General features: G+C 69.5%; 1 protein-coding gene across 2 annotated transcripts; it reads left to right on the forward strand.

Annotated features, from left to right (window-relative positions):
• Window positions 1–327: 327 nt before the first annotated feature.
• Window positions 328–26,888, forward strand: MYBPC2 (myosin binding protein C2). Of its 2 annotated transcripts, none has more exons than XM_089770159.1 (30): window positions 328–476; window positions 6,651–6,725; window positions 7,060–7,083; window positions 7,295–7,372; window positions 7,928–8,076; window positions 8,626–8,743; window positions 9,097–9,145; window positions 9,999–10,058; window positions 11,223–11,422; window positions 11,813–11,945; window positions 12,244–12,368; window positions 13,032–13,137; window positions 14,337–14,503; window positions 14,768–14,933; window positions 15,369–15,475; window positions 15,829–15,858; window positions 16,558–16,697; window positions 16,941–17,100; window positions 17,481–17,585; window positions 19,206–19,394; window positions 20,038–20,172; window positions 20,711–20,878; window positions 21,366–21,454; window positions 21,561–21,756; window positions 22,497–22,636; window positions 25,067–25,226; window positions 25,448–25,584; window positions 25,828–26,014; window positions 26,522–26,562; window positions 26,679–26,888. In XM_089770159.1, the coding sequence occupies exons 1-29, from the start codon at window positions 455–457 to the stop codon at window positions 26,530–26,532; spliced, it is 3,426 nt and encodes a 1,141-aa protein (XP_089626285.1). In that variant the 5' UTR covers window positions 328–454; the 3' UTR covers window positions 26,533–26,562; window positions 26,679–26,888. The 2 variants fall into 2 exon arrangements, with proteins under 2 accessions (XP_089626285.1, XP_089626286.1); XM_089770160.1 differs by having other exon boundaries at window positions 426–476; window positions 6,654–6,725.
• Window positions 26,889–26,940: the final 52 nt, after the last annotated feature.

The following is a 26,940-nucleotide window of genomic DNA, read 5'->3' on the forward strand; positions in this document are numbered from 1 at the left end:
GGCCGAGGTGCCTTGGTATTACCAGGCTGACGGATGAAGGGACGCGGCGCTCGGCTCGGGTTTCAGAGCTTCAGCGCCGGGGGGCGCCCCCAGGTCCTGCAACGTGGGGCCAGGCGCCTGCCCCCTCAGCCAGCCAGGCCCTGGGGCCGGTGGGAGCTGGCGCCCCCTGGAGGGGACAGGCCCCCGCCCCCCGGCATGGTTGTGGGGGGGAATCGGGGGACCCCCCCGGAGCCGTGGCGTGAGCTGTTCCCCCCCCCCCACCCGGCTGTCTGTCCCAAGGCCGAGCCTGGGATTTAAAGCAGTTGATGGCAGGGCTCAGGAATTTGGCCCAGGGCCTGGGGTCAGGTGACAGCTCCTTGGAGCCCCCCCCATCCCAGAGGGCCCCCCCTTGTGCTTTAAAGGCCCCGGCCGGGCGCTCCCCGGGGAGACAGCACTGCCAGGCCGCACACACACCATGCCTGAGCCAAAGCCAGCCGGTAAGTGCCCGGGGCCCCCTCACAGCCGGGGGGACATGGGGCCCCTCTTCCTGCCTCCACACACGGGGGGGACCCTGGCCCCTACCGCTTGTAGCCCAGCACCCCCGGTTGGCTCCTGCAGGCACACAGGTGGCTGGCCGGGCTCTGTGCGCCGGCATGTTCTTGGGGACCCCCCTTTGCAGCCTGGTGCCAGGGCCCTGGAGTACCCCGACACACACAGCCCCCCGCCGCTGGGCAAAGGCCCAGAGCTCTGCACGGGGGAGGGGGGGTTCCCCCCTGGGGTATCGGCCTTCAGTGGGGTTGCCTGTCTCGGCCTGGCACTGTGGACTGGGGGGTGCAGCCAGGAGGAGGGGTGCCATGCGGGAGCTGGGGGCAGGGTGGAGGAAGGGCTCCTGGCTGCTCCAGCCCCAACCTCTCCCAGCGGGTGGGCGCCTTTGGGAGCGGGGGGGCTGCTGTATGAATTCCTGCACGCACGGTGCCCCCCCCGAAGTGCCCGGCTGGGGCTGTGTGCCTGGAGCTGCTGGGGGGCAGGCGGTGCCCAGAGGGGATGGGGGCCAAGGCCCCCCAGGGCAGAATGTTGGGGTGGGCTCAGCTCAGCAACTGTGTATGTTGGGGAGTCGGGGGGGGGGACTGTACAGAACAGCTGGTGTGTGGGGGGGGGGGTCTGGCTGGGTTGCTTGTGCCCTGCACTGTGGCTGGAACATGGCATGAGGTGTGGACAGATGCTGTGTGGTCCGCACCCGTGAGGTCTGGGGGTGTAGCCATGCAGCTGGCAGGTGTGAATAGTGGTGTGGAGGTGTGTGCCCGTGCTCACGGGGCTGTGTGCTCCGAGTTTGTGTGTCCGTGCACACGGGGCCGTGTGTGCCATGCGTGTCCGTGCACACGGGGCCATGCGTGTCTGTGCACACGGGGCCAGGCACTTCGTGTGTGTGTCCGTGCACACAGGGCCATGCACTCCGTGTGTGTGTCCGTGTACACAGGGCCATGCACTCCGTGTGTGTGTCCGTGCACACAGGGCCATGCACTCCGTGTGTGTGTCCATGCGCACGGGGCCATGCACTCCGTGCGTGCAGGGTTGCACGGGGCTGCGGGTACCTTTCCTGGCACGCTGGGTGAGACAGGTGTGGGGCTGGGGCTGTGTGGCCCAGGCCCTGGGGGAGGGGAGGCTCTCTGGGCCCCCCACCTAGGCAATGGGGGGATATTCGGGGGGGGGGGTAAGCTGAGACGGTGGCTTTCCGAAGTGCTGAGACCAGGGGCTTTTCCTGTGAGCAGGGGTCTGGTTACTGCTCCAGTACGGGCAGGGTCCCGAGCCAGCCGCTAATTATAACCCCCCCCCCCCCCGTGCAGCGCGTCTCGCTCGCTCCCTGCCCCTACTAGGGCACAGGCCCCCCAGCTGCAATGTGAGACGGGGCCAGGAAAAACCAGACTCTTGGGGGGGTGCCGGGTGCTAGTAAATCAAATCTCCCTGCCCCCCACCCCGGCCAGGATCTGACCTTCTGACCAGGATCGGGCCCCCCGCATGCTGGGTGCTGCATGGACACCCCTCCCCCCCAGGTTCAGGGACCCTGCGGTGCTGGGAATTGAACCCAGGCTGGGAGGGGGGGGCAAGGGATGGGATGCTGGGCCCAGGGAAACTGAGGCACACACACAGGGTTACTACAGGACAGTCGAAATCACAGGCCCTAGAACAAAGCAGAGTGACACCAAACCCCATTTCATCACTCGGCTCTGGTGAGAAACCACACGGCAGGATGGACGGATACAGGGCGAGGCTCCAGCCGCTGTGGTCCATCCCTGGGGGTATCTGGGGACCTGGCTGCACTGTGGCCCCTCTGGGGTGAGGCGGGGGGCTGGGTACCTGGGGACCCGGCTGCACTGTGACCCCTCTGGGGTGGGGCGGGGGGGCTGGGTACCTGGGGACCCGGCTGCACTGCGGCCCCTCTGGGGTGAGGCGGGGGGCTGGGTACCTGGGGACCCGGCTGCACTGTGACCCCTCTGGGGTGGGGCGGGGGGCTGGGTACCTGGGGACCTGGCTGCACTGTGACCCCTCTGGGGTGGGGCGGGGGGGCTGGGTACCTGGGGACCCGGCTGCACTGCGGCCCCTCTGGGGTGGGGCGGGGGGCTGGGTACATGGGGACCCGGCTGCACTGTGACCCCTCTGGGGTGGGGCGGGGGGCTGGGTACATGGGGACCCGGCTGCACTGTGACCCCTCTGGAGTGGGGCGGGGGGCTGGGTACCTGGGGACCCGGCTGCACTGCGGCCCCTCTGGGGTGGGGCGGGGGGCTGGGTACCTGGGGACCCGGCTGCACTGTGACCCCTCTGGGGTGGGGCGGGGGGCTGGGTACCTGGGGACCTGGCTGCACTGTGGCCCCTCTGGGGTGGGGCGGGGGGCTGGGTACCTGGGGACCCGGCTGCACTGTGGCCCCTCTGGAGTGGGGCGGGGGGCTGGGTACCTGGGGACCCGGCTGCACTGTGACCCCTCTGGGGTGGGGCGGGGGGCTGGGTACCTGGGGACCCGGCTGCACTGCGGCCCCTCTGGGGTGGGGCGGGGGGCTGGGTACCTGGGGACCCGGCTGCACTGCGGCCCCTCTGGGGTGGGGCGGGGGGCTGGGTACCTGGGGACCCGGCTGCACTGTGACCCCTCTGGGGTGGGGCGGGGGGCTGGGTACCTGGGGACCTGGCTGCACTGCGGCCCCTCTGGGGTGGGGCGGGGGGCTGGGTACCTGGGGACCCGGCTGCACTGCGGCCCCTCTGGGGTGGGGCGGGGGGCTGGGTACCTGGGGACCCGGCTGCACTGTGACCCCTCTGGGGTGGGGCGGGGGGCTGGGTACCTGGGGACCCGGCTGCACTGTGACCCCTCTGGGGTGGGGCGGGGGGCTGGGTACCTGGGGACCCGGCTGCACTGCGGCCCCTCTGGGGTGGGGCGGGGGGCTGGGTACCTGGGGACCCGGCTGCACTGTGACCCCTCTGGAGTGGGGCGGGGGGCTGGGTACCTGGGGACCCGGCTGCACTGTGACCCCTCTGGGGTGGGGCGGGGGGCTGGGTACCTGGGGACCTGGCTGCACTGCGGCCCCTCTGGGGTGGGGCGGGGGCTGGGTACCTGGGGACCTGGCTGCACTGCGGCCCCTCTGGGGTGGGGCGGGGGGCTGGGTACCTGGGGACCCGGCTGCACTGCGGCCCCTCTGGGGTGGGGCGGGGGGCTGGGTACCTGGGGACCCGGCTGCACTGTGACCCCTCTGGCGCAGGGGGGCTGGGTACATGGGGCCCTGGCTGCACTGTGACCCCTCTGGAGTGGGGCGGGGGGCTGGGTACCTGGGGACCCGGCTGCACTGTGACCCCTCTGGGGTGGGGCGGGGGGCTGGGTACCTGGCTGCACTGTGACCCCTCTGGCGCAGGGGGGCGGGGGGCTGGGTACCTGGGGACCCGGCTGCACTGTGACCCCTCTGGCGCAGGGGGGCGGGGGGCTGGGTACCTGGGGACCCGGCTGCACTGTGACCCCTCTGGGGTGGGGCGGGGGGCTGGGTACCTGGGGACCCGGCTGCACTGTGACCCCTCTGGGGTGGGGCGGGGGGCTGGGTACCTGGGGACCCGGCTGCACTGTGACCCCTCTGGGGTGAGGCGGGGGGCTGGGTACCTGGGGACCCGGCTGCACTGTGACCCCTCTGGGGTGAGGCGGGGGGCTGGGTACATGGGGACCCGGCTGCACTGTGACCCCTCTGGGGTGAGGCGGGGGGCTGGGTACCTGGGGACCCGGCTGCACTGTGACCCCTCTGGGGTGGGGCGGGGGGCTGGGTACCTGGGGACCTGGCTGCACTGTGACCCCTCTGCCGCAGGGGGGCAGGCCGCCGGGGATGGGGGCAGCCGGGCAGGGTCTGGGCCCAGGGCCTGGTGCCCGCGTCTCTGGAGCCGTGAGTGGCAGCCCGTCTGGGCTGGCTCCCAGGCGTGACAGCTGGGCCAGGCGGTCGGGGGGCGGCCGGGCTATATTAGGGGGCAGGGAGGGAGTCGAAGGCCCCGCTGGATCGGGAGCAGCTGGAATGCCGGAGTCAGCGGGGGGGGGGGGGGGCCGGGCCTCCTGGCCCCACATAGCCGGGAATTACAGCCTGGGCAGGCCTGATTAGCACCCGGGCAGCCTCCTTCGCACCTCAGGCAGCCGGCCGCCCCGCAGGGAGGGGGGTCCCTGTGGGTGTGGGATGGAGGGGGCTGCCCAGCTAGTTAGGGGGTGTGGAGGTTGAGGGGGTTGGGCGGGTAGGGAGCACTCGGCCCCTGGGGGGAGCATACAGAGAGGGGGAGCACGGGGCCAGCGCAGCGCGATGCTTCGCCGGCACCAACCGGGGGGCTTTCCTGAGCCCTGAACCCCCCAAGGATCCCTCCGGCCTGTCGGCCTGGCCCCTCCCCCGCACCTCAGTCCCCCTGCAGCCAGCTGAGCCCTGCCTGCTCTGCTCTGCCCCCCAAGAACAGCCCCCGTCTCCCCGCCGAGCCCCCAATCCCCCCAACAGCCCCTCCCCGGCCAGTGTCTCTCCCCCCGTCTCCCCGCCGAGCCCCCAATCCCCCCAACAGCCCCTCCCCAGCCAGTGTCTCTCCCCCCCGCCCCCGAGCCCCCAATCCCCCCAACAGCCCCTCCCCGGCCAGTGTCTCTCCCCCCGTCTCCCCGCCAAGCCCCCAATCCCCCCAACAGCCCCTCCCCGGCCAGTGTCTCTCTCCCCCCGCCCCCGAGCCCCCAATCCCCCCCAACAGCCCCTCCCCGGCCAGTGTCTCTCCCCTGGTAACGGGGTGGCCTGGGCCCCTCCTCCCTCCCCCCGATGTTCTCCCCTCACTGGGACCAGCTGGGCCGCTCGCCTGGGTCCCCTCTGCCACCCCTTGTCTGTCTGGCCGGACCCGGCCGTGTCCTCTGAGCAGGGTCTGCCGGGTCACCAGGGCCCCAGGCGCCGGTTCTGGGCTGGTCTCCGCAGCCACAAACTCCCTCCCCCTTGTGGCATTAACCAGTAACACCAGGGCCCTGAGCGCCCCCCTGCCTGCAGCCCCCCTTAGCCCCCCACTACGGCACAGGGGAGCCAGTCTGCGCTGTGACCCGGGTTCCCTGCGCTGGGAGGTGGGATTCCCACTGATCCCCCCACTCCTGGGCCCAGCCTGGGCGGGTAGCACAGCTCTCCCCGGGGGGCAGCCAAAGGGGGGAGGCGGGGACGGGCACCTGGCTGGGGGCAGGGCTGGGAGGGAGGCGGTGGCTGGCTGGGAAACAGGAAGGGAACAGACTGAGCTGAGGACTGGGGGGCGATGGATCCCCAACCCCAAGGGGTCTAAGGCTGCCTGGCCCGGACTCCTGTAGCCACGTCCCGTCTGCGCTGTGTCCTGGAGGAGCAATAACCCCCCGTTCTACTGGCCGGTGGAGTCTGTTCTGGCTGCTACGGGGGTGCAGGATCGGGGGGTCCCCAATGCACCGTCACCTCCTCAAAACGCCCCACTGCCTCCCAAGGGTTCGCCGTTTTCTCATTGGTCGTTTTCAAAGTTCCAAGAGCGCGACGGACGCCCGAGGGTATCCAGCTCCGAGCTCCGTGGCCGCGCCCGTCAGCGCCACAGACAGGCGGCCAGTCGGGTGACCGATTCTGAGCGCCAGGCCGGGTTTTGTTGGGTTCTCCCATTGCCTTTTGAAATACGTGTCTCCCTCGAACGGCTGATGCACCTTCCACGTGTAGCTCCCTACACCTGGACGCTGCGTAACACGCTGGGATCGTACCGCGCAGGACAAGCGAATCCATCCTAACGTCCCACAATACGTGGCAAAGAAAACCATCGGCTACGCTCCAGAGGCTGCAACTTTCAGCCGTGGCTTGTTACAACGCTCCAGAGGCTGCAACTTTCAGCTGTGGCTTGTTACAACCTTCCAGCAAGAATACTCCTTTTTTTAATGTGTGTGTATTGTGTGTGCGCACACCATGCTGTGAACACAGCGCTGTTTTACAAATAGCTCCTTGCCGGCTTTACCCCTATTGGCAGGCTCTTGTTTCCTTTAGCTTCCCTTATCAGCCTCCTACGTTTGTATACTGGTGGCTACATTCACTGCCAATTTCCTGTCCTTCCTGTATGTTTTTTTGTAATGGTCCCTTGCTGCTTTTGCATTTCCTTTGGTCAGGAGGGCCGGGTCCCCATTTCACATTCTCTGTTCATGTCTCCGCCAGCAGCTGAAAAGAAGGACAAGAAGAAAGAGGAGAAGAAGAAAGAGGAGAAGAAAGATGCTGTAGAAGCTCCCAAAGGTCAGAGCTGGGGATGGACTAGGAGGGGTACTGAGGAGTGGGGGGGCAACAGGACACTCCCCGCCCCGTTCTTAGGGCGCCTTGTGGCGCAAGGAGCCCTGGGACCCGTCCTCGGGTCACTGTGCATGGGGCTGCCCCCCCGTCTCTCCCTACACGCCCAGCCGGCGCGCTCCGGGGTCAGGCGCTCTGCTAAGAGTATCGCCGGCTTCCTCCCTTCCCTCCCCGGGCCCGGCCCAGCCCAGCGCTGGGGGGGAAGGGCTGGGATGGAGGCGGGGGGGAAACTGGGGGGCTGGTGACTCAGTTTCTGGCTGACTCAAATCCTGGTTCTTTTCAGAAGCCCCAGCGGAGCATCCAGAGGGTGAGTGTGTCTGAGCCAGGACATCCCTTCCCCCTCCCCCGCTACAGCCCCTCCCCCTCTACATCCCATCCCTGCCCCCGCTACACCCCCTCCCCTCCTCCTCCCCCTACCCCCCTCCCCTCCCCCCCCCCTCCCCCGCTACACCCCAGCCCATGGGGCCCCTGGGACGCAGCCCCAGGATCCCTGGCCTGACCCCGCCGGTTCCTTGCAGATGCCCAGCCCCAGGACAAGCCGGCCGAGCCCCAGAGCCTGTTCCTGCAGAAGCCGGGCCACATCCTGGTGGAGTGCGGTAGGGCCGGGGGCCGCTGGGCTCTCACTGGGGCCTGGCTTGGGGGAAAACGGGGGTGGGAGGCTCTGGGGGGCAGGGAGTTCTGGGGGCCTCACTGTGGTCGCGGGGGGGGGGGGGGACTGCACCCTCCAGGTCAGGGTGGGGCTGTGGCTGGGGGGAAGGGGAGGGTGCTGCGGCGGGGGTGGGGCAGCAGGCTGGGGGGAGGGGGGAGGGGAGCAGGCGAGGTGAGGGGCTGCAGTGGGGGGGGGGGCTGCGGTGGGGGAGGGGGGGGGGGGGTGGTGGGGGAGGTGAGGGGCTGCGGTGGGGGGGGGGGGCTGCGGTGTGGGGAGAGGGGAGGGGGAGGGGCTGGGGGGGGAGGGGCTGGGCCGCTGGGGGGAGGGGAGGGGCCGCGGTGTGGGGGGAGGGGAAGGGCTGCGGTGTGGGGGGAGGGGAGGGGCCGCGGTGTGGGGGGGGAGGGGCCGCGGTGTGGGGGGAGGGGAGAGGCCGCGGTGTGGGGGGAGGGGCGGCGGGGGGGCGCCGCGGCGGGGTCCCGGGCTCACGGCGCGGCGCCCCCAGGCAAGGAGGTGGCGGTGGAGGTGCAGGTGGACGGAGGGCAGCTCGCGGGGAAGCCGAGCGTCAAGTGGTTCAAGGGCAAATGGCTGGAGCTCGGCATCAAGAGCGGCCAGCGCTTCCAGTTCAAGGAGAGCTACGACAAGGAGAAGAAGGTGGGGCCCCCGCCCCGGGCTCCCCTCTCCCCTCCCCCAGCCCTGGGGTCCCCCTCTCGGCTCCCCTCTCCCCTCCCCCAGCCCCGGGCTCCCCTCTCCCCCCCCCAGCCCTGGGGTCCCTCTCTCGGCTCCCCCTCTCGGCTCCCCCTCTCCCCTCCCCCAGCCCCGGGCTCCCCCCAGCTCCGCTGCCCCCTGGGCTGCCAGGCCATCAGGTCTGGGCCGAGCGCTGGGAGCAAATGGGACTCTGGCGGCTCCAGGGCTAAGCCCGGCTCCGTGCGGCTCCAGGCACATGGGCCTCCAGGGGAGCGCCGCAGCTCCCATTGGCTGCAAGTTCCGACCAATGGGAGCTGCAGGGGAGGTGCCTGCAGGAGCAGGGTTGCTGGGGGGGGGGGATGGAGTGGATGGGGCGTGGCCTCTGGGAAGGGGCGGAGCTGGGCCGTTCAGTGTTGCCCTGGTGGAAAGCTGGCAGCCCTAGCCGTCTCCTCCCTCCGCCAGAGCGGGGGGGGAGCGGGGGAGGGGGAGCCGCCTCTGACCCCATGTGCCCCCCAGGTGCACACCTTCGAGCTGCACATCAGCAAGGTGGTGATCGGGGACCGCGGTGACTATCGCTGCGAGGTGGCCAGCAAGGAGAAGAGCGACTTGTGCAACTTCAACATCGACGTGGAGGGTGAGTGGGGGGCAGGGACCCCCAGAGCACCCGGAGCTCCCCAAGGCTGGGGAGACTCGGATTCCCTGGGGTATGGAGCCCCCAAACCTCCCCAGGCCAGGAACCCCCCAGGCCCTCTGCCCCCCAACCCAGGGACTCGCTACAGACCACCCCCCATCCCACCCCACCCAGTGCCCTATCCCCGTGCCGCTCATTTTGGTGTGACCCACCATAATGTCCCAGCTCCAGGGGTCGTGTGTCGTGGTGCGGAGGCCCAGGCAGAGATGGTGTCTGGGGGGCAGGCGGTGGGGGGCACGGGCACTGGGGGAGGGGCTGGAAGGAAGGCGTCATGCTGTCACTGTCCTCTTTCCCAGCCCCACGGACGGAGGAGAGTGAAAATGTGCTCCAGGCCTTCAAACGGACGTGAGTGCCAGTGCCCCATAGCGCCCCAAGAGTGCCCCTCCCATTCCCCCATAACGCCCTTCATCAGTGCCTCCTAGCTCCCCTGCCAGCGCCCCACAGCACCCCCATAGCTCCCCTGCCAGCGCCCCACAGTGCTCCCATAGCTCCCCTGCCAGCGCCCCACAGCGCCCTCATAGCTCCCCTGCCAGCGCCCCACAGTGCTCCCCATAGCTCCCCTGCCAGCGCCCCACAGCGCCCCCATAGTTCCTCTGCCAGTGCCCCACAGTGCTCTCATAGCTCCCCTGCCAGCACCCCAGAGTGCCCCCATAGCTCTCCTGCCAGTGCCCCACAGTGACCCCATAGCACCTCCCATACCTCCCCTGCCAGCGCCCCCACAGCTCCCCTGCCAGCGCCCCACAGCGCCCCCATAGTTCCTCTGCCAGCACCCCAGAGTGCCCCCATAGCTCCCCTGCCAGCACCCCAGAGTGCCCTCATAGCTCTCCTGCCAGCGCCCCACAGCGCCCCCATAGTTCCTCTGCCAGCGCCCCACAGCGCCCCCATAGCTCTCCTGCCAGTGCCCCCATACCTCCCCTGCCAGCACCCCACAGCGCCCCCATAGCTCCCCTGCCAGCACCCCACAGCGCCCCCATAGCTCTCCTGCCAGTGCCCCACAGTGCCCCCATAGCACCTCCCATACCTCCCCTGCCAGTGCCCCCACAGCTCCCTTGCCAGTGCCCCACAGCGCCCCTCATAGCTCCCCCACCAGTGCCCTCCAGGCAGTGCTCCCACCTGCCCCACAGTGCTCCTGCAGGCCAGACTGGGCCCCTCAGCTGGGGAGGGGGGGTCTGGGTGAGCCGCTTTGTTCTCCCCACAGGGGCGAGGGGAAGGACCACGTGGCCGGGGAACTGGACTTCAGTGGCCTCCTAAAGAAGAGGTAGGTGCTTGGGAGGGGCCGCCTGTCCGTCTGTCCCTGGGGCGCTGGGTGTGTCTGTCGGTCCCTGGGGCGCTGGGTGTGTCTGTCCATCCGTCCCTGGGGTGCTGGGTGTGTCTGTTGGTCCCTGGGGTGCTGGGTGTGTCTGTCCGTCTGTCCCTGGGGTGCTGGGTGTGTCTGTCGGTCCCTGGGGCGCTGGGTGTGTCTGTCCGTCTGTCCCTGGGGTGCTGGGTGTGTCTGTCGGTCCCTGGGGCGCTGGGTGTGTCTGTCTGTCTGTCCCTGGGGTGCTGGGTGTGTCTGTCGGTCCCTGGGGCGCTGGGTGTGTCTGTCCGTCTGTCCCTGGGGTGCTGGGTGTGTCTGTTGGTCCCTGGGGTTCTGGGTGTGTCTGTCCATCTGTCCCTGGGGTGCTGGGTGTGTCTGTCCATCTGTCCCTGGGGCGCTGGGTGTGTCTGTCGGTCCCTGGGGCGCTGGGTGTGTCTGTCCGTCCGTCCCTGGGGTGCTGGGTGTGTCTGTTGGTCCCTGGGGTGCTGGGTGTGTCTGTCCGTCTGTCCCTGGGGTGCTGGGTGTGTCTGTCGGTCCCTGGGGCGCTGGGTGAGTCTGTCGGTCCCTGGGGCAGGGCACTTGGTGTGTGTGTGTGGGGGTGTCTGCCCATCCTGGGGGAGAGGCAGTGTCTGTCTGTCTGTCCATCTCTCCTGGACTCCCAGCTCTGGTCCCACGCCTGGCCCCCAGGGCAGCCTGCTGCCACCTCGGGATTGCTCAGCTGTTGGGGGGGGTCTCTGACCCACTGGGTTACCTGCCCACGTCCAGGGGACACCCCTCCATTCCAGGCCTGGGGGGGGGGGGGTTGAGCACACCCAGCAGGGAAACTGAGGCAGGCTGTGATATGATGACCCCTCCCCCCCGGCCCAGAGGGGTTGGGCGCTCCCAGTGGGGAAACCGAGGCAGGGCACAGCATGGTGACCCCGGTCCCGGGGCATTGAGTGTTCCCGGTGGGGAAACCGAGGCACGGCGCAGCGACCCTGCCCGAAGTGTGGTGGGGGGCAGCGCGGTGACCCCGGCCCCGGGGCATTGAGTGTTCCCGGTGGGGAAACCGAGGCACGGCGCGGCGACCCTGCCCGAAGCGGGGTGGGGGCGGCGCGGTGACCCCGTCCCGTCCCGCCCGCGCAGGGAGGTGCAGGGGGAGGAGAAGAAGAAGAAGAAGAAGGACGACGACGACGACGCCTTCCCCCCCGAGATCTGGGAGCTGCTGAAGGGGGTGACGAAGAAGAGCGAGTACGAGCGAATCGCCTTCCAGTACGGCATCACTGACCTGCGCGGCATGCTCAAGCGCCTCAAGAAGGTCAAGGTGGAGGTCAAGAAGAGCGAAGGTCGGTGGGGGCGGGGCTGGGGGCGGGGCTGGGGGCGGGGCCTCCTCGGGGGAGGGGCGGGGTGGGGAGCGTGTCCCCTGTCGGAGTAGGGGGATCCCTGCCTGTCCCCCACCCAGCCCCATCCCAAGGACCCCCCACGGCTCCCCGAACCCAGTCCCAGCTCTGAGGTCCCCCGTGTGTCCAGCCCCCCAAGCCTCCCCACACCCTGACCCCCTCCCACCCTGTGACCCCAGCTCCCTCCCACGCCCTGTGCCCCATGACCCCGCCTCCGCCCACCCTGTGACCCCAACTCCCTCTCGCCCCCTGTGCCCCGTGACCCCGCCCCCCTCAACCCAACCCCACTCTGCCCCTGCGACCCCCGAGCCCTGCTCACCCCTGCTGCCCCCCCAGCCTTCACGATGAAGCTGGACCCAGCCTACCAGGTGGACAAAGGCCAGAAGATCAAGCTGGTGGTGGAGATCAGCAACCCCGACCTGCCCATCAAGTGGTTCAAGAACGGGCAGGAGATCAAACCCAGCGCCAAGTGAGCGGGCCGGGGGTGCAGATGGGGGCGGGGCTGGGGGTTGGGGGGTGTAGATGGGGGCGGGGCTGGGGGTTGGGGGGTGTAGATGGGGGCTCGCGGGGCCAGAGCCAGGGGCAGTGTAGATGGGGGCGTGGCCGGGAACTTGTGGGCCAGGGGGGGGCGCGGCTGGGGGCGTAGATGGGGGTGGGGGGGTGTGGATGGGGGTGCGGCTGGGGGCGTAGATGGGGGTGTGGGGGTGTGGATGGGGGCGTGGCCAGGGGCGGGGTCTCTGTGACGGGAGCCCCCCCGTGACCCCCAGGTACATCTTTGAGAACGTGGGCAAGAAGCGGATCCTGACCATTAACAAGTGCACGCTGGCCGACGACGCGGCCTACGAGTGCCTGGTGAGCGACGAGAAATGCTTCACCGAGGTCTTCGTCAAGGGTGAGTGGGCAGGAGAGGGAGCCGGGCTGGGGCGGGCGGGGGGAGGGAGGGGGGGGGAGGGGGCGGGGGGGGAGCCGGGCGGGGGAGGGAGGCGAGGGGGGGCGGGGGGGGAGGGAGCCAGGTGGGGGGAGGGAGCCGGGGGGGGTGCAGGGGGGGAAGGGGGGGAGGGAGTGGGGGGGGCGGGCAGGGGGAGGGAGGGAGGCAGGCAGGGGGCGGGTGGGGGCAGGGAGCCGGGCAGGGCGGGCAGGGGGAGGGGGCAGGGAGGGGCAGGTGGGGGGAGGGAGAGGGGGGCAGGGGGAGGAGGCAGGCAGGGGCGGGGGGGGAGGGAGCCGGGCAGGGCGGGCAGGGGGAGGGAGGCAGGCAGGGGAGGGAGCCGGGCAGGGCGGGCAGGGGGAGGGAGGCAGGCGGGGGCGGGAGGGGGAGGGAGGGAGGCGGGCAGGGGGAGGGAGGCAGGGGGGAGGGAGGGCAGGGAGGGGGAGGGAGGCAGGCGGGGCGGGGGGGGAGGGAGCCGGGCAGGGCGGGCAGGGGGAGGGAGGCAGGCAGGGGAGGGAGCCGGGCAGGGCGGGCAGGGGGAGGGAGGCAGGCAGGGGAGGGAGCCAGGCGGGGCGGGCAGGGAGAGAGGAGCAGGCCCGGCCCCACGTGACCCGCCCCCTCCCTCGGCAGAGCCCCCCGTGCTGATTGTCAAGGGCCTGGACGACCATCAGATGTTCGTGGGCGACCGGGTGGAGCTGGAGGTCGAGGTGACCGAGGAGGGAGCCCAAGTCATGTGGTAACGCCCCCGCCTGCCCCACCCCCGCCTGCCCGTCTGCACACCCGCCCCACCCCCGCCTGCCCGTCTGCACACCCGCCCCACCCCCCCTGCCCCACCTCCGCCCGCCCGTCTGCACACCCGCCCCACCCCCGCCTGCCCGTCTGCACACCCGCCCCACCCCCTGCCCCACCTCCGCCCGCCCGTCTGCACACCCGCCCCCCCCCCGCCCGCCTGTCCGTCTGCCTCAACCCCACCACCTGTTTGCCCGTCTGTCTGGCCCCATGCCTGCTTATCTGTCTGTCCTCTCCCATGCTTGTCAGTCCATCCCCACGCCTGCCCGTCCATTCATCGGCCCGTCCCCCCGTCCTCCCGTCGGCCCGTCCCCACGCCCGTCCATCGGCCCGTTCCCCCTGTCCTCCCGTCGGCCCGTCCTCCCGTCCGTCCCTCGGCCCGTCCCCTCGTCCATCAGCCCGTCCCCTCGTCCGTCCATCGGCCCGTCCCCTCGTCCATCAGCCCGTCCCCTCGTCCGTCCATCGGCCCGTCCCCTCGTCCATCAGCCCGTCCCCTCGTCCGTCCATCGGCCCGTCCCCTCGTCCATCAGCCCGTCCCCCCGTCCGTCCATCGGCCCGTCCCCTCGTCCATCAGCCCGTCCCCTCGTCCGTCCATCGGCCCGTCCCCTCGTCCATCAGCCCGTCCCCTCGTCCGTCCATCGGCCCGTCCCCTCGTCCATCAGCCCGTCCCCTCGTCCGTCCATCGGCCCGTCCCCTCGTCCATCAGCCCGTCCCCCCGTCCGTCCATCGGCCCGTCCCCTCGTCCATCAGCCCGTCCCCCCGTCCGTCCATCGGCCCGTCCCCTCGTCCATCAGCCCGTCCCCCCGTCCGTCCATCGGCCCGTCCCCTCGTCCATCAGCCCGTCCCCTCGTCCGTCCATCGGCCCGTCCCCTCGTCCATCAGCCCGTCCCCCCATCCGTCCATCGGCCCGTCCCCTTGTCCGTCCATCGGCCCGTCCCCCCGTCCGTCCATCGGCCCGTCCCCTCGTCCATCGGCCCGTCCCCTCGCCCGTCCATCGGCCCGTCCCCTCGTCTGTCCATCGGCCCATCCCCTTGTCTGTCCATCGGCCCGTCCCCTCGTCCGTCCATCGGCCCGTCCCCCCGTCCGTCCCTCGGCCCGTCCCCCTGTCCGTCCGTCGGCCCGTCCCCACTCCCGCCCTGTGCCCAGGATGAAGGACGGGGTGGAGCTGACCCGCGAGGCGGCGTTCAAATACCGCTTCAAGAAGGACGGCAAGAAGCATTTCCTCATCATCAACGAGGCCACCAAGGAGGACACGGGGCAGTACAAGGTCATGACCAACGGGGGCCAGTCCGAGGGCGAGCTGGTGGTGGAAGGTACGGTGGGGGCAGGGCGCATGTGGGAGGGATGGCAGGTGGGGCAGGCCAGGGACAGGGTGCGTGGGGGAGGGGCGGGAGGCGGGGCAAGGAGTGTGGGGGAGGGGCGGGAGGCGGGGCAAGGGGGTGGGGGAGGGGCGGGGGCGGGGGCGGGGCAGGGTGCGTGGGGGAGGGGCGGGAGGTGGACCAAGGGGGTGGGGGAGGGGGGGGGGGGCGGGGCAGGCCAGGACAAGGGGGAGGCCCTGACCCCTTCCCTGCCCCCAGACAAGCAGCTGGAGGTGATCCAGGACATCGCGGATCTCACGGTCAAGGCCACGGAGCAGGCCGAGTTCAAGTGCGAGGTGTCGGATGAGAAGGTGACGGGCAAATGGTACAAGAACGGTGTTGAGGTCCGGCCCAGCAAGCGCATCCACATCACCCACAAGGGCAGGTGGGCACTGCCGGGAGGGAAGCTCGCAGCGCCGGGGTCGGAATTGGGGCACTGCTGGGAGGGAAGCTCGCAGCGCCTAGGTCGGAATTGTGACACTGCGGGGGGGAAGCTCACAGCGCCGGGGTCGGAATTGGGGCACTGCGGGGGGGAAGGTCGCAGCGCCGGGGTCGGAATTGGGGCACTGCGGGGGGGAAGCTCGCAGCGCCGGGGTCAGAATTGGGGCACTGTGGGGGGGAAGCTCGCAGTGCCGGGGTCGGAATTGGGGCACTGTGGGGGGGAAGCTCGCAGCGCCGGGGTCGGAATTGGGGCACTGTGGGGGGGGAAGCTCGCAGCGCCAGGGTCGGAATTGGGGCACTGTGGGGGGGAAGCTCGCAGTGCCGGGGTTGGAATCGGGCCGCTGCCGCTCACAACCCCACGCTGCTCCCTCCTCCTCAGGTTCCACAAGCTGTTGATTGAGGACGTGAGGCCAGAGGACGAGGCCGATTACACCTTCATCCCCGACGGATACGCTATCTCGCTCTCCGCCAAGCTCAACTTCCTGGGTGAGTCTGGGATAGGGCACTGCTGCAGGGAAGCTCACAGCACCAGGGTGTTCATTGAGGCACTGCTGCAGGGAAGCTCGCAGCGCTGATGTCTGCGTCTCGGGGCACTGCTGCAGGGAAGCTCGCAGCGCTGATGTCTGCGTCTCGGGCACTGCTGCGGGGAAGCTCGCAGCGCTGATGTCTGCGTCTCGGGCACTGCTGCGGGGAAGCTCGCAGCGCTGATGTCTGCGTCTCGGGCACTGCTGCGGGGAAGCTCGCAGCGCAGGGGCACTGGAGCCGGGGCTGTGGGGGGGGGGGGGGGGGTTTGCTTTCCTAGGGTCTGTGCTAACCCTTTCCTCTCCTCTCTGCTGCAGAGATCAAGGTGGAGTATGTCCCTAAGCAAGGTGAGCCACTCCCCCGCCTCAGGCCTGCACGCTGGGTGCAGAGAGTGGGGCTGCAGTGATGGGGTGCTGGGGGCAGGAGGGAGGGGCTGGGTTAAGAGGGGCACAGGGCTGGGGGAGCTGGGGACAGGGTGGGAGGGGCTGAGGTTGGAGGAGGGCGGGGCTACAGGGGTTGGGCAGAGGGCTGGGGGCAGGTGGGAGGGGCTGAGGTTAGAAGAGGGCAGGGCTGGAGGGGTTGGGCGGGGGGGGGGGCTGGGAGGGGCAGGGCGGGGCTGGAGGGGGGGCGGGGCTGGGGGCAGGGGTGAGGTGGGAGGGGGGGAGGGGCTGGGGGCGGGGCTGGAGGGGTGGGAGGGGCTGAGGTTGGAGGAGGGCGGGGCTGGAGGGGTTGGGCTGGGGGCAGGTGGGAGGGGCTGAGGTTGGAAGAGGGCGGGGCTGGGGGGGCTGGGGGCAGGTTGGAGGGGGGCTGGGCTGGGGTGAGAGGGCTATGGGGCAGGGGAGCGAGGGGGTGATCCCGGAGGGGCACACGGCTGGGTGGCCCATGGGGGGCAGTGTCTCTGGGGAATTGGGGGCTCCATTGGGCTATGCTGGGGTGTTTGGGGGAGCCTTTGGCTGGCTCAAGGAGGGCCCGGGGGCCGAGTTAGGAGGGACCCTCGTTGGGGGGCCTGTCCAGGCTGGCAGAGCTGACCCCTCCCCTGCCCCCAGAGCCCCCCAAGATCCACCTGGACTGCTCGGGGAAGACGGCGGAGAACACCATCATCGTGGTGGCGGGGAACAAGCTGCGGCTGGACGTGCCCATCACCGGCGAGCCGGCGCCCACCGTCTCCTGGATGAAGGGCGACCAGGTGGGGCTGGGGCTGGATGGGGCGGAGATGCTCCTGGAGATGGGGTCCCCGTGGGGGGGGGGGGGAGGTGAGACTCTCTCTGATCGTTTCCATCCATGTGTGGAATAAGTTTTGTTCTGTGCACCGAGGCGTGCGCGGGTGGCACCCCCGGGAGAGCCACGGGCTGGTGGCTGTGGAATTGCCACGGGGGGTAGAGTGCCTGGGGGGCAGAGGGGCCCATGGGGCTGACCCCCTGCCCCCCAGGTGTTCACGGAGACCGAGGGCCGCGCCCGCATCGAGACGCACAAGGAGGAGAGCAGCTTCGTGATCGACAGCGCAGAGCGGGGCGACGAGGGGCGTTACACCATCACCGTCACCAACCCCGTGGGGCAGGACTGCGCCTCGCTGCACATCAAGGTGGTCGGTGAGCCGGGGCCGGGGCCGAGTGGGGTCAGGGGGCCGAGCGGGGCCAGGCCCCGGGCATTAGGGGGTCAAGGAGAGCTGGTATGTTGGGCTAGTTCATGGGGGGCTATCGGGGTGAAATCGAGGGGGTGTGGGGGGCAGTTGGGGTGAGGTTGTGGGGGGCAGGGTTGGGGGCTGGTTGGGATGAGGTCATTGGGGGTCATGCGGGGGGCCATTGGGGTGAAATTGTGGGGGCAGTGGGGCGCTGGTTGGGGCTATTCGGGGTGTGGGGGGCAGGGTGGGGCTGAGGGGCTGTCGGGCCAGCCAAGGGATCGTGGCCGGGGTGAGGGACTGGGGGCCCCTCCTTGTGCTGAGCTGCTCTCGGGGCCCCGTCTCTTCCAGACGTCCCCGACCCCCCCGAAGCCGTTCGCATCACCTCCGTGGGGGAGGACTGGGCCATCCTAGTCTGGGAGCCCCCCAAATATGACGGCGGGCAGCCCATCACCGGTGAGTCGCCTCCGGGAGGGGGCAGAGGAGGAACAGGGCCGGGACTCGCTGGGGGGGGGCAGGGCCGGGGGACTCGCTGAGGGAGGGGCCGGGGGACTCGCCGAGGGGGGGGCAGAGCCGGGGGACTCGCCGAGGGGGTAGAGCCGGGAGACTCGCCGAGGGGGGCAGAGCCGGGAGACTCGCTGGGGGGGCAGGGCCGGGGGACTCGCTGAGGGGGGTAGAGCCGGGAGACTCGCCGAGGGGGGGGCAGAGCCGGGAGACTCGCTGGGGGGGGCAGGGCCGGGGGACTCGCTGAGGGGGGTAGAGCCGGGAGACTCGCCGAGGGGGGCAGAGCCGGGAGACTCGCTGAGGGGGGGGCAGAGCCGGGAGACTCGCCGAGGGGGGGGGGCAGAGCCGGGAGACTCGCTGGGGGGGCAGGGCCGGGGGACTCGCTGGGGGGCTATGGGGTGAGGCGGGGCGGGCACAGAGCACAGGACAGCCCAATGCTCAAGGCCTGGCAGCCGGTCCAGCCTGGGGGGACCCAGGGCTTCCCCCCAATCCCAAAGCAGGAGACCAGCCGCTCCCTGCAGCCCCGCCCGACGCCCATCGGCCCATGGACAGGCCCCCCCCAGCCCCGCCCATTCTTGGCCCCTACAGAGCCAGGCCCCTCGGCCCCTGGGCTCCAAGTGAGACACTGGCCTGGGTCGGGCAGGGGGGTCAGTGAGCGTCTGGCCCCTGCGCAGGGACCTCCCCCGGCCCCGGGCCTGGCCCCCCCCCGTCCTGCAGCCCTCCCCTCCCCCAGCCCAGCCGCCCCCCTCCCCCACCTTTTTCTGACCCAGGTAACCAGCCTCTGGGCCCCTCTCTGATCCGCCTCCTCCTGATGGAACGGAAGAAGAAGGGGGGGCACGGGGGGGCTCTGGGGGGGTCGGCGGGCCTGACCCCCCCACCCGCAGGGTACCTGATGGAGTGCAAGAAGAAGGGGGGGTACAGGGGGCGCTGGAGGGGTACGGGGGCCCTAGGGGGTTACGGGGGGGTCGACGGGCCTGACCCCCCCGCCCGCAGGGTACCTGATGGAGCGCAAGAAGAAGGGGGGGTACGGGGGGCCCTGGGCGGGTACGGGGGGGTCGACGGGCCTGGAGGGGTACGGGGGGCCCTGGGCGGGTACGGGGGGGTCGACGGGCCTGACCCTCCCGCCCGCAGGGTACCTGATGGAGCGCAAGAAGAAGGGGGGATACGGGGGGCGCTGGAGGGGTATGGGGGCCCTGGGGGGTTACGGGGGGGTCGACGGGCCTGACCCCCCCCGCCCGCAGGGTACCTGATGGAGCACAAGAAGAAGGGGGGGTACGGGGGGCGCTGGAGGGGTATGGGGGCCCTGGGGGGTTACGGGGGGGTCGACGGGCCTGACCCCCCCCGCCCGCAGGGTACCTGATGGAGCGCAAGAAGAAGGGGGGGTACGGGGGGCGCTGGAGGGGTATGGGGGCCCTGGGGTGTTACGGGGGGGGGTCGATGGGCCTGACCCCCCCCGCCCGCAGGGTACCTGATGGAGCGCAAGAAGAAGGGGGGTACGGGGGGTGCTGGAGGGGTACGGGGGGCCCTGGGTGGGTACGGGGGGGTCGACGGGCCTGACCCCCCCGCCCGCAGGGTACCTGATGGAGCGCAAGAAGAAGGGCAGCATGCGGTGGATGAAGCTGAATTTCGAGGCCTACACGGAGCTGAGCTACGAGTCGACGCGGATGATCGAGGGGGTGCTCTACGAGATGCGGGTCTTCGCCCTCAACGCCATCGGTGTGTCCCAGCCCAGCCTCAACACCAAGCCCTTCATGCCCATCGGTGAGAGGGGGCGGGGCTGTGGGGTGGGAGTGGGAGGGGCAATATGGGCGGGGCAGTGCAGTGGGAGGAGCCTGGGGGCGGGGCTGTCGGGTGGGAGGGGGAGGGGCAATATGGGCGGGGCAGTACAGTGGGAGTGTGGCACTATGGGTGGGGCAGTACAGTGGGAGTGTGGCACTGTGGGCGGAGCTGTGGAGTGGGAGGGGCAATATGGACGGGGCAGTAGAGTGGGAGTGTGGCACTGTGGGCGGAGCTGTGGAGTGGGAGGGGGAGGGGCAATATGGATGGGGCAGTAGGGTGGGGGTGCTGTGGGCGGGGCTGTGGAGTGAGAGGGGGAGGGCCACTATGGGCGGGGCAATACAGTGGGAGTGTGGCGCTGTGGAATGGGAGTGGGAGGGGCAATATGGGTGGGGCAGTAGGGTGGGGGTGCTGTGGGCGGAGCTGTGGAGTGGGAGAGGGAGGGGCACTATGGGTGGGGCAGTAGAGTGGGAGGGAACGCTGTGGGCAGGGCTGTGGCGTCGGAGGGAGGGGGCGCTGGAGCAGGGCTGTGGGGCAGGAGGGGCGCTGTGGGTGGGGCTGTGGGGCAGGGCAGAGGGGGGCAGGGGGCAGCACAGTCGGTGTGACAGGAGCCCTGGCTGCCCCCCAGCCCCCACCAGTGAGCCGACCCACCTGACGCTGGAGGACGTGACGGACACCACGGCCACCCTCAAGTGGCGCCCGCCCGACCGCCTGGGCGCTGGGGGCATTGATGGCTACTTGGTGGAGTACTGCCTGGAGGGCTGTGAGTTGTCACCCGCGCCCGGGCCGGGGTGTGAGTGACAGGGGTGTGAGTGACAGGGGGCTAGTGACGGGGTGTGAGTGTGAGTGACGGGGTGTGAGTGTGAGTGACGGGGGGTTAGAGACGGGGTGTGAGTGTGAGTGACGGGGGGTTAGAGACGGGGTGTGAGTGTGAGTGACGGGGTGTGAGTGTGAGTGACGGGGGGTTAGAGACGGGGTGTGAGTGTGAGTGACGGGGTGTGAGTGTGAGTGACGGGGGTTAGAGACGGGGTGTGAGTGTGAGTGACGGGGTGTGAGTGTGAGTGACGGGGGGTTAGTGACGGGGTGTGAGTGACGGGGGGCTAGTGACGGGGGGCTAGTGACGGGGTGTGAGTGTGAGTGACGGGGGGTTAGTGACGGGGTGTGAGTGACGGGTGTGAGTGACGGGGGCTGAAGGGGAGGGGCTGGAGGTCCAGGCCCTGGGGGAGGGTGGGTGGGTGCCATCCAGGGCCAGCGTGGGGAAGGGGGAGGAAGGGAGCCCGGCCCTGACCTGAGCCCCCCAGCGGACGAGTGGGTCCCGGCCAACACGGAGCTGGTCGAGCGCTGCGGCTTCACCGTCAAGGGGCTGCCCACGGGCCAGCGCATCCTCTTCCGCGTCACCGGCGTCAACATCGCCGGGAAGAGCACCCCGGCCACCATGGCCCAGCCCGTCACCATCCGCGAGATCATGGGTGAGTGACCCCTCGGGCCCCCCCACTGCCCCTCGGGCCCCTCCCCCTCCTGTCCTCCTTCCACCCCCACACGCCCCCGCCCATCCCGGGGCCCCCGTCCCCTTCAACACCCCCATGTCCTCCCCTACCCTCCTTCCATCCCCTCTCGCCCCCGGGATCCCTGCTCCCTCCTACCCTCCTTCCACCCCCTCACGCCCCTCCCAGCCCTCCCGCCCCCAGGGTCCCTGCCCCCTCCCACCCGACTTCCACCCCCACACGATGCTCCCAGTCCCCCACATGACCCCTCCTGCCCCCGGGTCCCCACCCCCTCCCGCCCTCCTTCCACCCCTGCCCCTCTCACCCCCCACATGCCCCCTCCCACCCCTGCGGTCTCCACCTCCTCCTGCCCTCCTTCCACCCCCCACCCCCTGTCACCCCTAGGGCCCCCCGCACCCTCAGTTCCCCAGACAACCCCTCCCATCTCACACGCCCCCTTCCCGACCCCCAGAGCAGCCCAAGATCCGCCTGCCCCGCCAGCTGCGCCAGACCTACATCAAGAAGGTGGGGGAGCAAGTCAACCTGGTCATCCCCTTCCAGGTGAGTGAGGGGTTCCGGGGGGCAGTCGCCCTGCTCCCCCCACGGGGCCAGGCGTGTGGGGTTGGGGCAGGGCCCCGCTGACCCGGCCCCCTGACCCGCCCCCCAGGGGAAGCCACGGCCCAAGGTGACGTGGACCAAGGACGGGCAGCCCCTGGACCCCAAGGAGGTCAGCGTCCGCACCTCGGACTTCGACACCATCCTCTTCATCCGCTCGGCCGCCCGGCACCACTCGGGCCAGTACGAGCTCTCCGTGCAGATCGAGAACATGCAGGACACGGCCACTGTCCGCATCCGCGTCGTGGGTGAGGGCAGGGGGGGCTGTGCAGCCAGAGGGGGGCTGGCCGGGCGGGGGGGCGGGGCGGGGGCTGTGCAGCCAGAGGGGGGCTGGCCGGACGGGGGAGCGGGGCGGGGGCTATGCAGCCAGAGGGGGGCTGGCCGGACGGGGGGCGGGGGCTGTGCAGCCAGAGGGGGGCTGGCCGGACGGGGGGCGGGGGCTGTGCAGCCAGAGGGGGGCTGGCTGGGCGGGGGGTGGGGCAGGCTGTGCAGCCAGAGGGGGGCTGGCTGGGCAGGGGAGGTCACCAGGGCCGGGCTTGGGGTCGATGGGGGGCTGGGATCCATTTTCTGTGCCAGGTTAATGACCCCAATCGGCCTGCTTTGGTCCCCCCTGTGGGAAAGTGCCTGCTGCTGGGGCCAGCGGAGGGAGGCTGGGCCCTGCCCCACTGAGCAGGCCCCCAACCATTTGCTCTGACCCCTCCCGGCTGCCCCCTTGGGCCGGGGGCCCGCCCACTCCCTGCTCTTTATTCAAGTTCCCCCGATGGCTGCCCCGCGCCTGCCCTGCTGGGACCCTTTAAAATGGGATTTACTGGGGGGCTGCCTGGCCTGATTTATTGCTAGGCAGGGAGGGGAGGGGTCCATGCGGGGGGGGGGGCAGGCTGCACAGAGATGGGGGAATGGGGACACCATAGAAACTGTAACCCCCCCCCACGGGCCCCTCTGTCCCCTGGGAATGGAGCCACCCAATGCTGCTCCCTGTCTCCCCCAGAGAAGCCAGGCCCCCCGGTGTCGGTGCTGGTGAAGGAGGTTTGGGGGTTCAACGTGCTGCTGGAGTGGGAGCCCCCCAAAGACGACGGCAACTCGGAGATCACAGGCTACGCCATCCAGAAGGCGGACAAGAAAACCATGGTGGGTCCCCCCCCGCGCTGCCCCCCACGGCTCACAGGGACCCGGGGGGGGACCCGCTGGGACGTAGTGGGGGGCTGTCGGCTCTGTGAGCCGGGAGGTGGGATTCCCTCTGAGTCCCCCCATTTCCCTCAGTGCCCCCACAGGCTCTCTGCCCCCCACTACCCCCCATTTTCCTCAGCTCCCCCACGGGCTCTCTGCCCCCCATTTTCCTCAGCACCCCTCCGAGCCTCCCTGCCCTCCCCCCTGCGCTCATCCAGCTAGTGACACCCTCCCGGGCTCTCAGCTCCCCAATTCTCACCATGCACTGCCTGCTGCGAGGCCAACGCCCTGTGCCCCTCCCCCCGCAGCCAGCCGGCGTGTCAAAGGGAGCCCCTCTCCGAGCCCCAGACAGACGGCCCAGCTCCCCGGCCTCTGGCACGCCCATCGCGCCTCCTGGTGTCTGGCTTCCCTGCTCCATCCCCTTCCTGGAGCTCCCGTTACCATGGGCCATCACCTTCCTGCCGGCAGCCGCAATAGCCTCCCCTGGTCCCAGGGGGCTCAGCAAAAGCCACCCCCCGGTTCCCACCCCCACCTGGTGCGACACGCAGGCAGAGGGTCACAGACTCGGGGGGCTGGGCGGTGCAGCCCACGGGGAGCAAGGCAGTTTTCCAAAGGGACGTTCGGAAGGGCCCAAAACCCAAGTCTTGCGCTGCCTAGCACAGAAAATCTGGCAGGAGTTCGCCTTGGATCAGCCAGGACAACGGGGTGGCCAACGCGCGGCTCACGGGCCGCCCCATGCGCCCCTGGGTCTAAGATGGTGGCAGCGAGCAGGAGCCCGATGTGGCCAAAAAGCATAACCCGTGGTTTTTAAAGGGGAAGCGTCCTTTTTTTTTTTTTGGCTCAACAATTCTGGTGCGGCTCTTCGCACTTTTTTCCGCCGCCGTTTCGTCTCTTTGTTTAATGCGTTGGCCGCCCCCGACCCAGGAGATCTTGCATGCTCCAGAAAAGCACAAAGGCATCCTACCGAAGGTGGGAAAATAGGCCAACACGCAAAGGTGTCCCAGAGGGAGTGAATCGAACAAGTAATGATCGAGCCATCTCTCTCCTGCCAGCCATCTCCACCCTCTGACACACAGAGGCTGGGGACACCTTTCCTTACCCACCCTGGCTAATAGCCATTCATGGATCTAACCTCCATGAATGTGTCTAGTTCTCTTTTAAACCCCATTTAGTCCTAGCCTTCACAGCCTCCTCTGGCGAGGAGTTCCACAGGTTAACTATGCGCTGTGTGGAGAAGAACTTCCTTTTCTTTGTTTCCAACCTGCTGCTCATTCGTTTCATTTGGTGTCCTCTAGGTCTTATATTATGGGAACAAGTCAATAACTTTTCCTTATTCACCCTCTCCACACCACTCATGAGTTTATTGACCTCTGTCCTATCCCCCCTCAGTCTCCTCTTTCCAAGCTGAAAAGTCTCCGTCTCGTTAATCTCTCCTCATATGAGACCCGTTCCAAACCCCTAACCCTTTTAGTTGCCCTTCTCTGAACCTTTTCTAATGCCAGTAGATCTGGTTGGACAGATACCTGCCAGGGATGACCTAGACCAGTGGTCCCCAACTTTTTGGGCCTGCTAGGCGCCCGGGGGCGGGGCCGCACACGTGCCTGAGGGTGGGGCCGCTCATGCTCTGCACAGCTGGGGCGGGGGCCGCGCATGTGCCACATGCCCAGGGCGCAAGAATGGCTCGGGCTGGCCCTGGTCACTCGGCGGGCGCCGCATTGAGGACAGGGCCGACTTATCCATTAGGCACAGTGCCTAGGGCCCACAATGCTTTTAGGGGCCCACGCCAATGTTTTAAAATCAGAAGAAAAAAGATGAACTTTTAGGGGCGAAGACAATGGTTTACTTTTCTTCTCACCTCAGAAAAAAAGGAAACTTTTAGGGCCCATGAAAATCGATTACATTTTGCCGAAAACAGACAAAAAATCAAATGTTGGAGTATTGAAAGTTATATACAAAATAATCTTTAATATTGATATTTCGGGGCTCGCGGAGCTGCGGGGACCCCGCTCGCCGGCCACGCTGTCCGGCTCTCTGCGCACGTGCAGGTCGCCCGGACCCGGCTCTCCTGGGTTGCGATCTACTCGCACGGGCGAGGAGATTGCGTTATTTGTCGAGCCGGGGATATTATTATGGTGGGAGGGGCCCACGAAGTGCCTAGGGCCCGTGAAAGGCAGAATGCGGCCCTGGTTGGGGACCACTGACTTAGACGGTGCTGGGTCCTGCCGGGAGGGCGGGGGGACTGGATTCGACGCCCCCGTGAGGTCCCAGTTGTAGGAAATGGAGGCGCGCTCCGTGTTCCTGCAAACCAGACAGACTCACGGCCAAGCCGCCGGGCGTCTGTCGGGCGGGCGACACCCCGCCCCTGCTGATAGCCCTGCTCCCCCCGCCCAGGAGTGGTTCACGGTGTACGAGCACAACCGGCTGACGCGCTGCACGGTGTCCGACCTGGTCATGGGCAATGAGTACTACTTCCGGGTGTACAGCCAGAACATCTGCGGGCTCAGCGACTCGCCCGCCATCTCCAAGAACACCGCCCTCATCCAGAAAACAGGTGCGCCCGGATGCCCCAGGGGTCGGGGGGGCAGGGGGGCTAGTGGTTAGAACGGGGGGGAGGGCGGGAAGCCAGGACTTCTGGGTTCTGGCTCTGAGAGGGGAATGCGGTGGAGTGGTTAGAGCAGGGGGGGGGGGAGAACTGGAGATAGTGGGGTGCAGCGTTTCTTGGGGGGGACATGGGGCTGCTACCCCAGGCCCTCACCCTCTGGCCTCTCCTAGGGATCATCTATAAACCGCTGGATTACCAGGAGCACGACTTCCGGATGGCCCCCAAGGTCCTGACGCCCCTGATCGATCGGACCGTGGTGGCCGGATACAGTACGGCCTTGAACTGCGCCGTGCGGGGACACCCCAAGGTAAGCGACCCCACCCGAGGCACCCCTAGGGTAGGTGGGAGTTCAGGGGGGTGTGACGGGGCGGAGGCAGGGAGGGGTGGGGACAGGGGGTGGAGGCGGGGCTGTGATGGGATGGAGGTGGGAGGGTGGGGGTGTGACGGAGTGGGGAGGGGTGTGACGGGGCGGGGAGGGGTGTGACGGGGCGGGGGGGACGCAGGGCGGAGGGGTTTGGTCTGGGCGCCCCTGACGCGCCCCCGCCCCCAGCCCAAGGTGACCTGGCTGAAGAACCGGATGGAGATCTGGGAGGACCCCAAGTTCCTGATGAAGAACAACCAGGGGGTGCTGACCCTGCACATCCGCAAGCCCAGCCCCTTCGACGCCGCCACCTACACCTGCGTGGTCGTCAACGAGTTGGGGGAGGCCCAGACCGAGTGCAAGCTGGATGTCAGAGGTGCCCAGGGCGGGCTCCAGTGGGGCTGGAGATCGGGGGGAGGGGCAGGGCTGGAGATCGGGTTGCTGGGGGGGAGGGCAGGGACCCGGCCGGGCTGGAGATCGGGGAGCGGGGGGGGGGGGGGCAGGGATGGGCAGTGGGGCGGGGGGGGCGGGATCCAGTGGGGCTGGAGATCGGGGAGCGGGGGGGCAGGGGGCTCCAGTGGGGCTGGAGATCGGGGAGTGGGGGGGGGGGCGTGGGAGCGGGGGGGGGGGGCAGGGTCCAGTGGGGCTGGAAATCGGGGAGCGGGGGGGGGGGGCGGGATCCAGTGGGGCTGGAGATCGGGGAGCGGGGGGGGGCGGGATCCAGTGGGGCTGGAGATCGGGGAGTGGGGGGGGGGGCAGGGGCCCGGCTGGGCTGGAGATCAGGGGGCACAGGGTCCCAGTCCTGCTCTGCCCAGGGTCTCTGCCTGTCCCTGGGTGTGGGGCTTACATGTGCCCCCCTCAGCCCCCCTCTCTCCCTACACAGTGCCCCAGTAACCGGACAGCATGGCCACCGCCTTGGGCACGGTGAGTGGGGGTGTCTGGGCTGTGGGGGAGAGGGGGGCTGTGGAGCTATGGCTGGGGGCAGGGAAGCTGGGGGGGCTCTCAGTCTGCCCCCCCGCACTGATCTCTCTCCCCCCCAGGCCTCCCGCCGGTGAGGACCCACGCGACTGAGCCAACGCAAGCTGGGCCCGCTGCCCCCCCTCAGCAGCGCCAGGGGAGGGGGCACCGGGCATCACCCCCGCCCTCCGCTTTCCTGCACCCCCATCTACACCGGTGTTGGGGGGCTCAGCTGTGCCCCTCCCCCGCAGCGTGGAAACCCCGGGGCAGCCAATAAATGGATCCCTGCGGCCTCTCTGCCTCTGTCTGTCCGTCCGTCCGTCGCGGGGGGGGAGGTGGACACAC

The sequence above is a fragment of the Pelodiscus sinensis genome, chromosome 18, assembly GCF_052426305.1.
Source record: "Pelodiscus sinensis isolate ZL-2025 chromosome 18, ASM5242630v1, whole genome shotgun sequence".
NCBI classification, from domain to species: domain Eukaryota; kingdom Metazoa; phylum Chordata; order Testudines; family Trionychidae; genus Pelodiscus; species Pelodiscus sinensis.

What these genes read in the sequence shown, in the direction of transcription:
- MYBPC2 (XM_089770159.1), top strand. Translation starts at nt 455, where the DNA reads ATGCCTGAGCCAAAGCCAGCCG. An exon ending in GCTACGACAAGGAGAAGAAG is followed by an intron (nt 8,077 to 8,625) that starts GTGGGGCCCCCG and finishes TGTGCCCCCCAG; the next exon opens with GTGCACACCTTCGAGCTGCA. An exon ending in CAAGCCCTTCATGCCCATCG is followed by an intron (nt 19,395 to 20,037) that starts GTGAGAGGGGGC and finishes GCTGCCCCCCAG; the next exon opens with CCCCCACCAGTGAGCCGACC.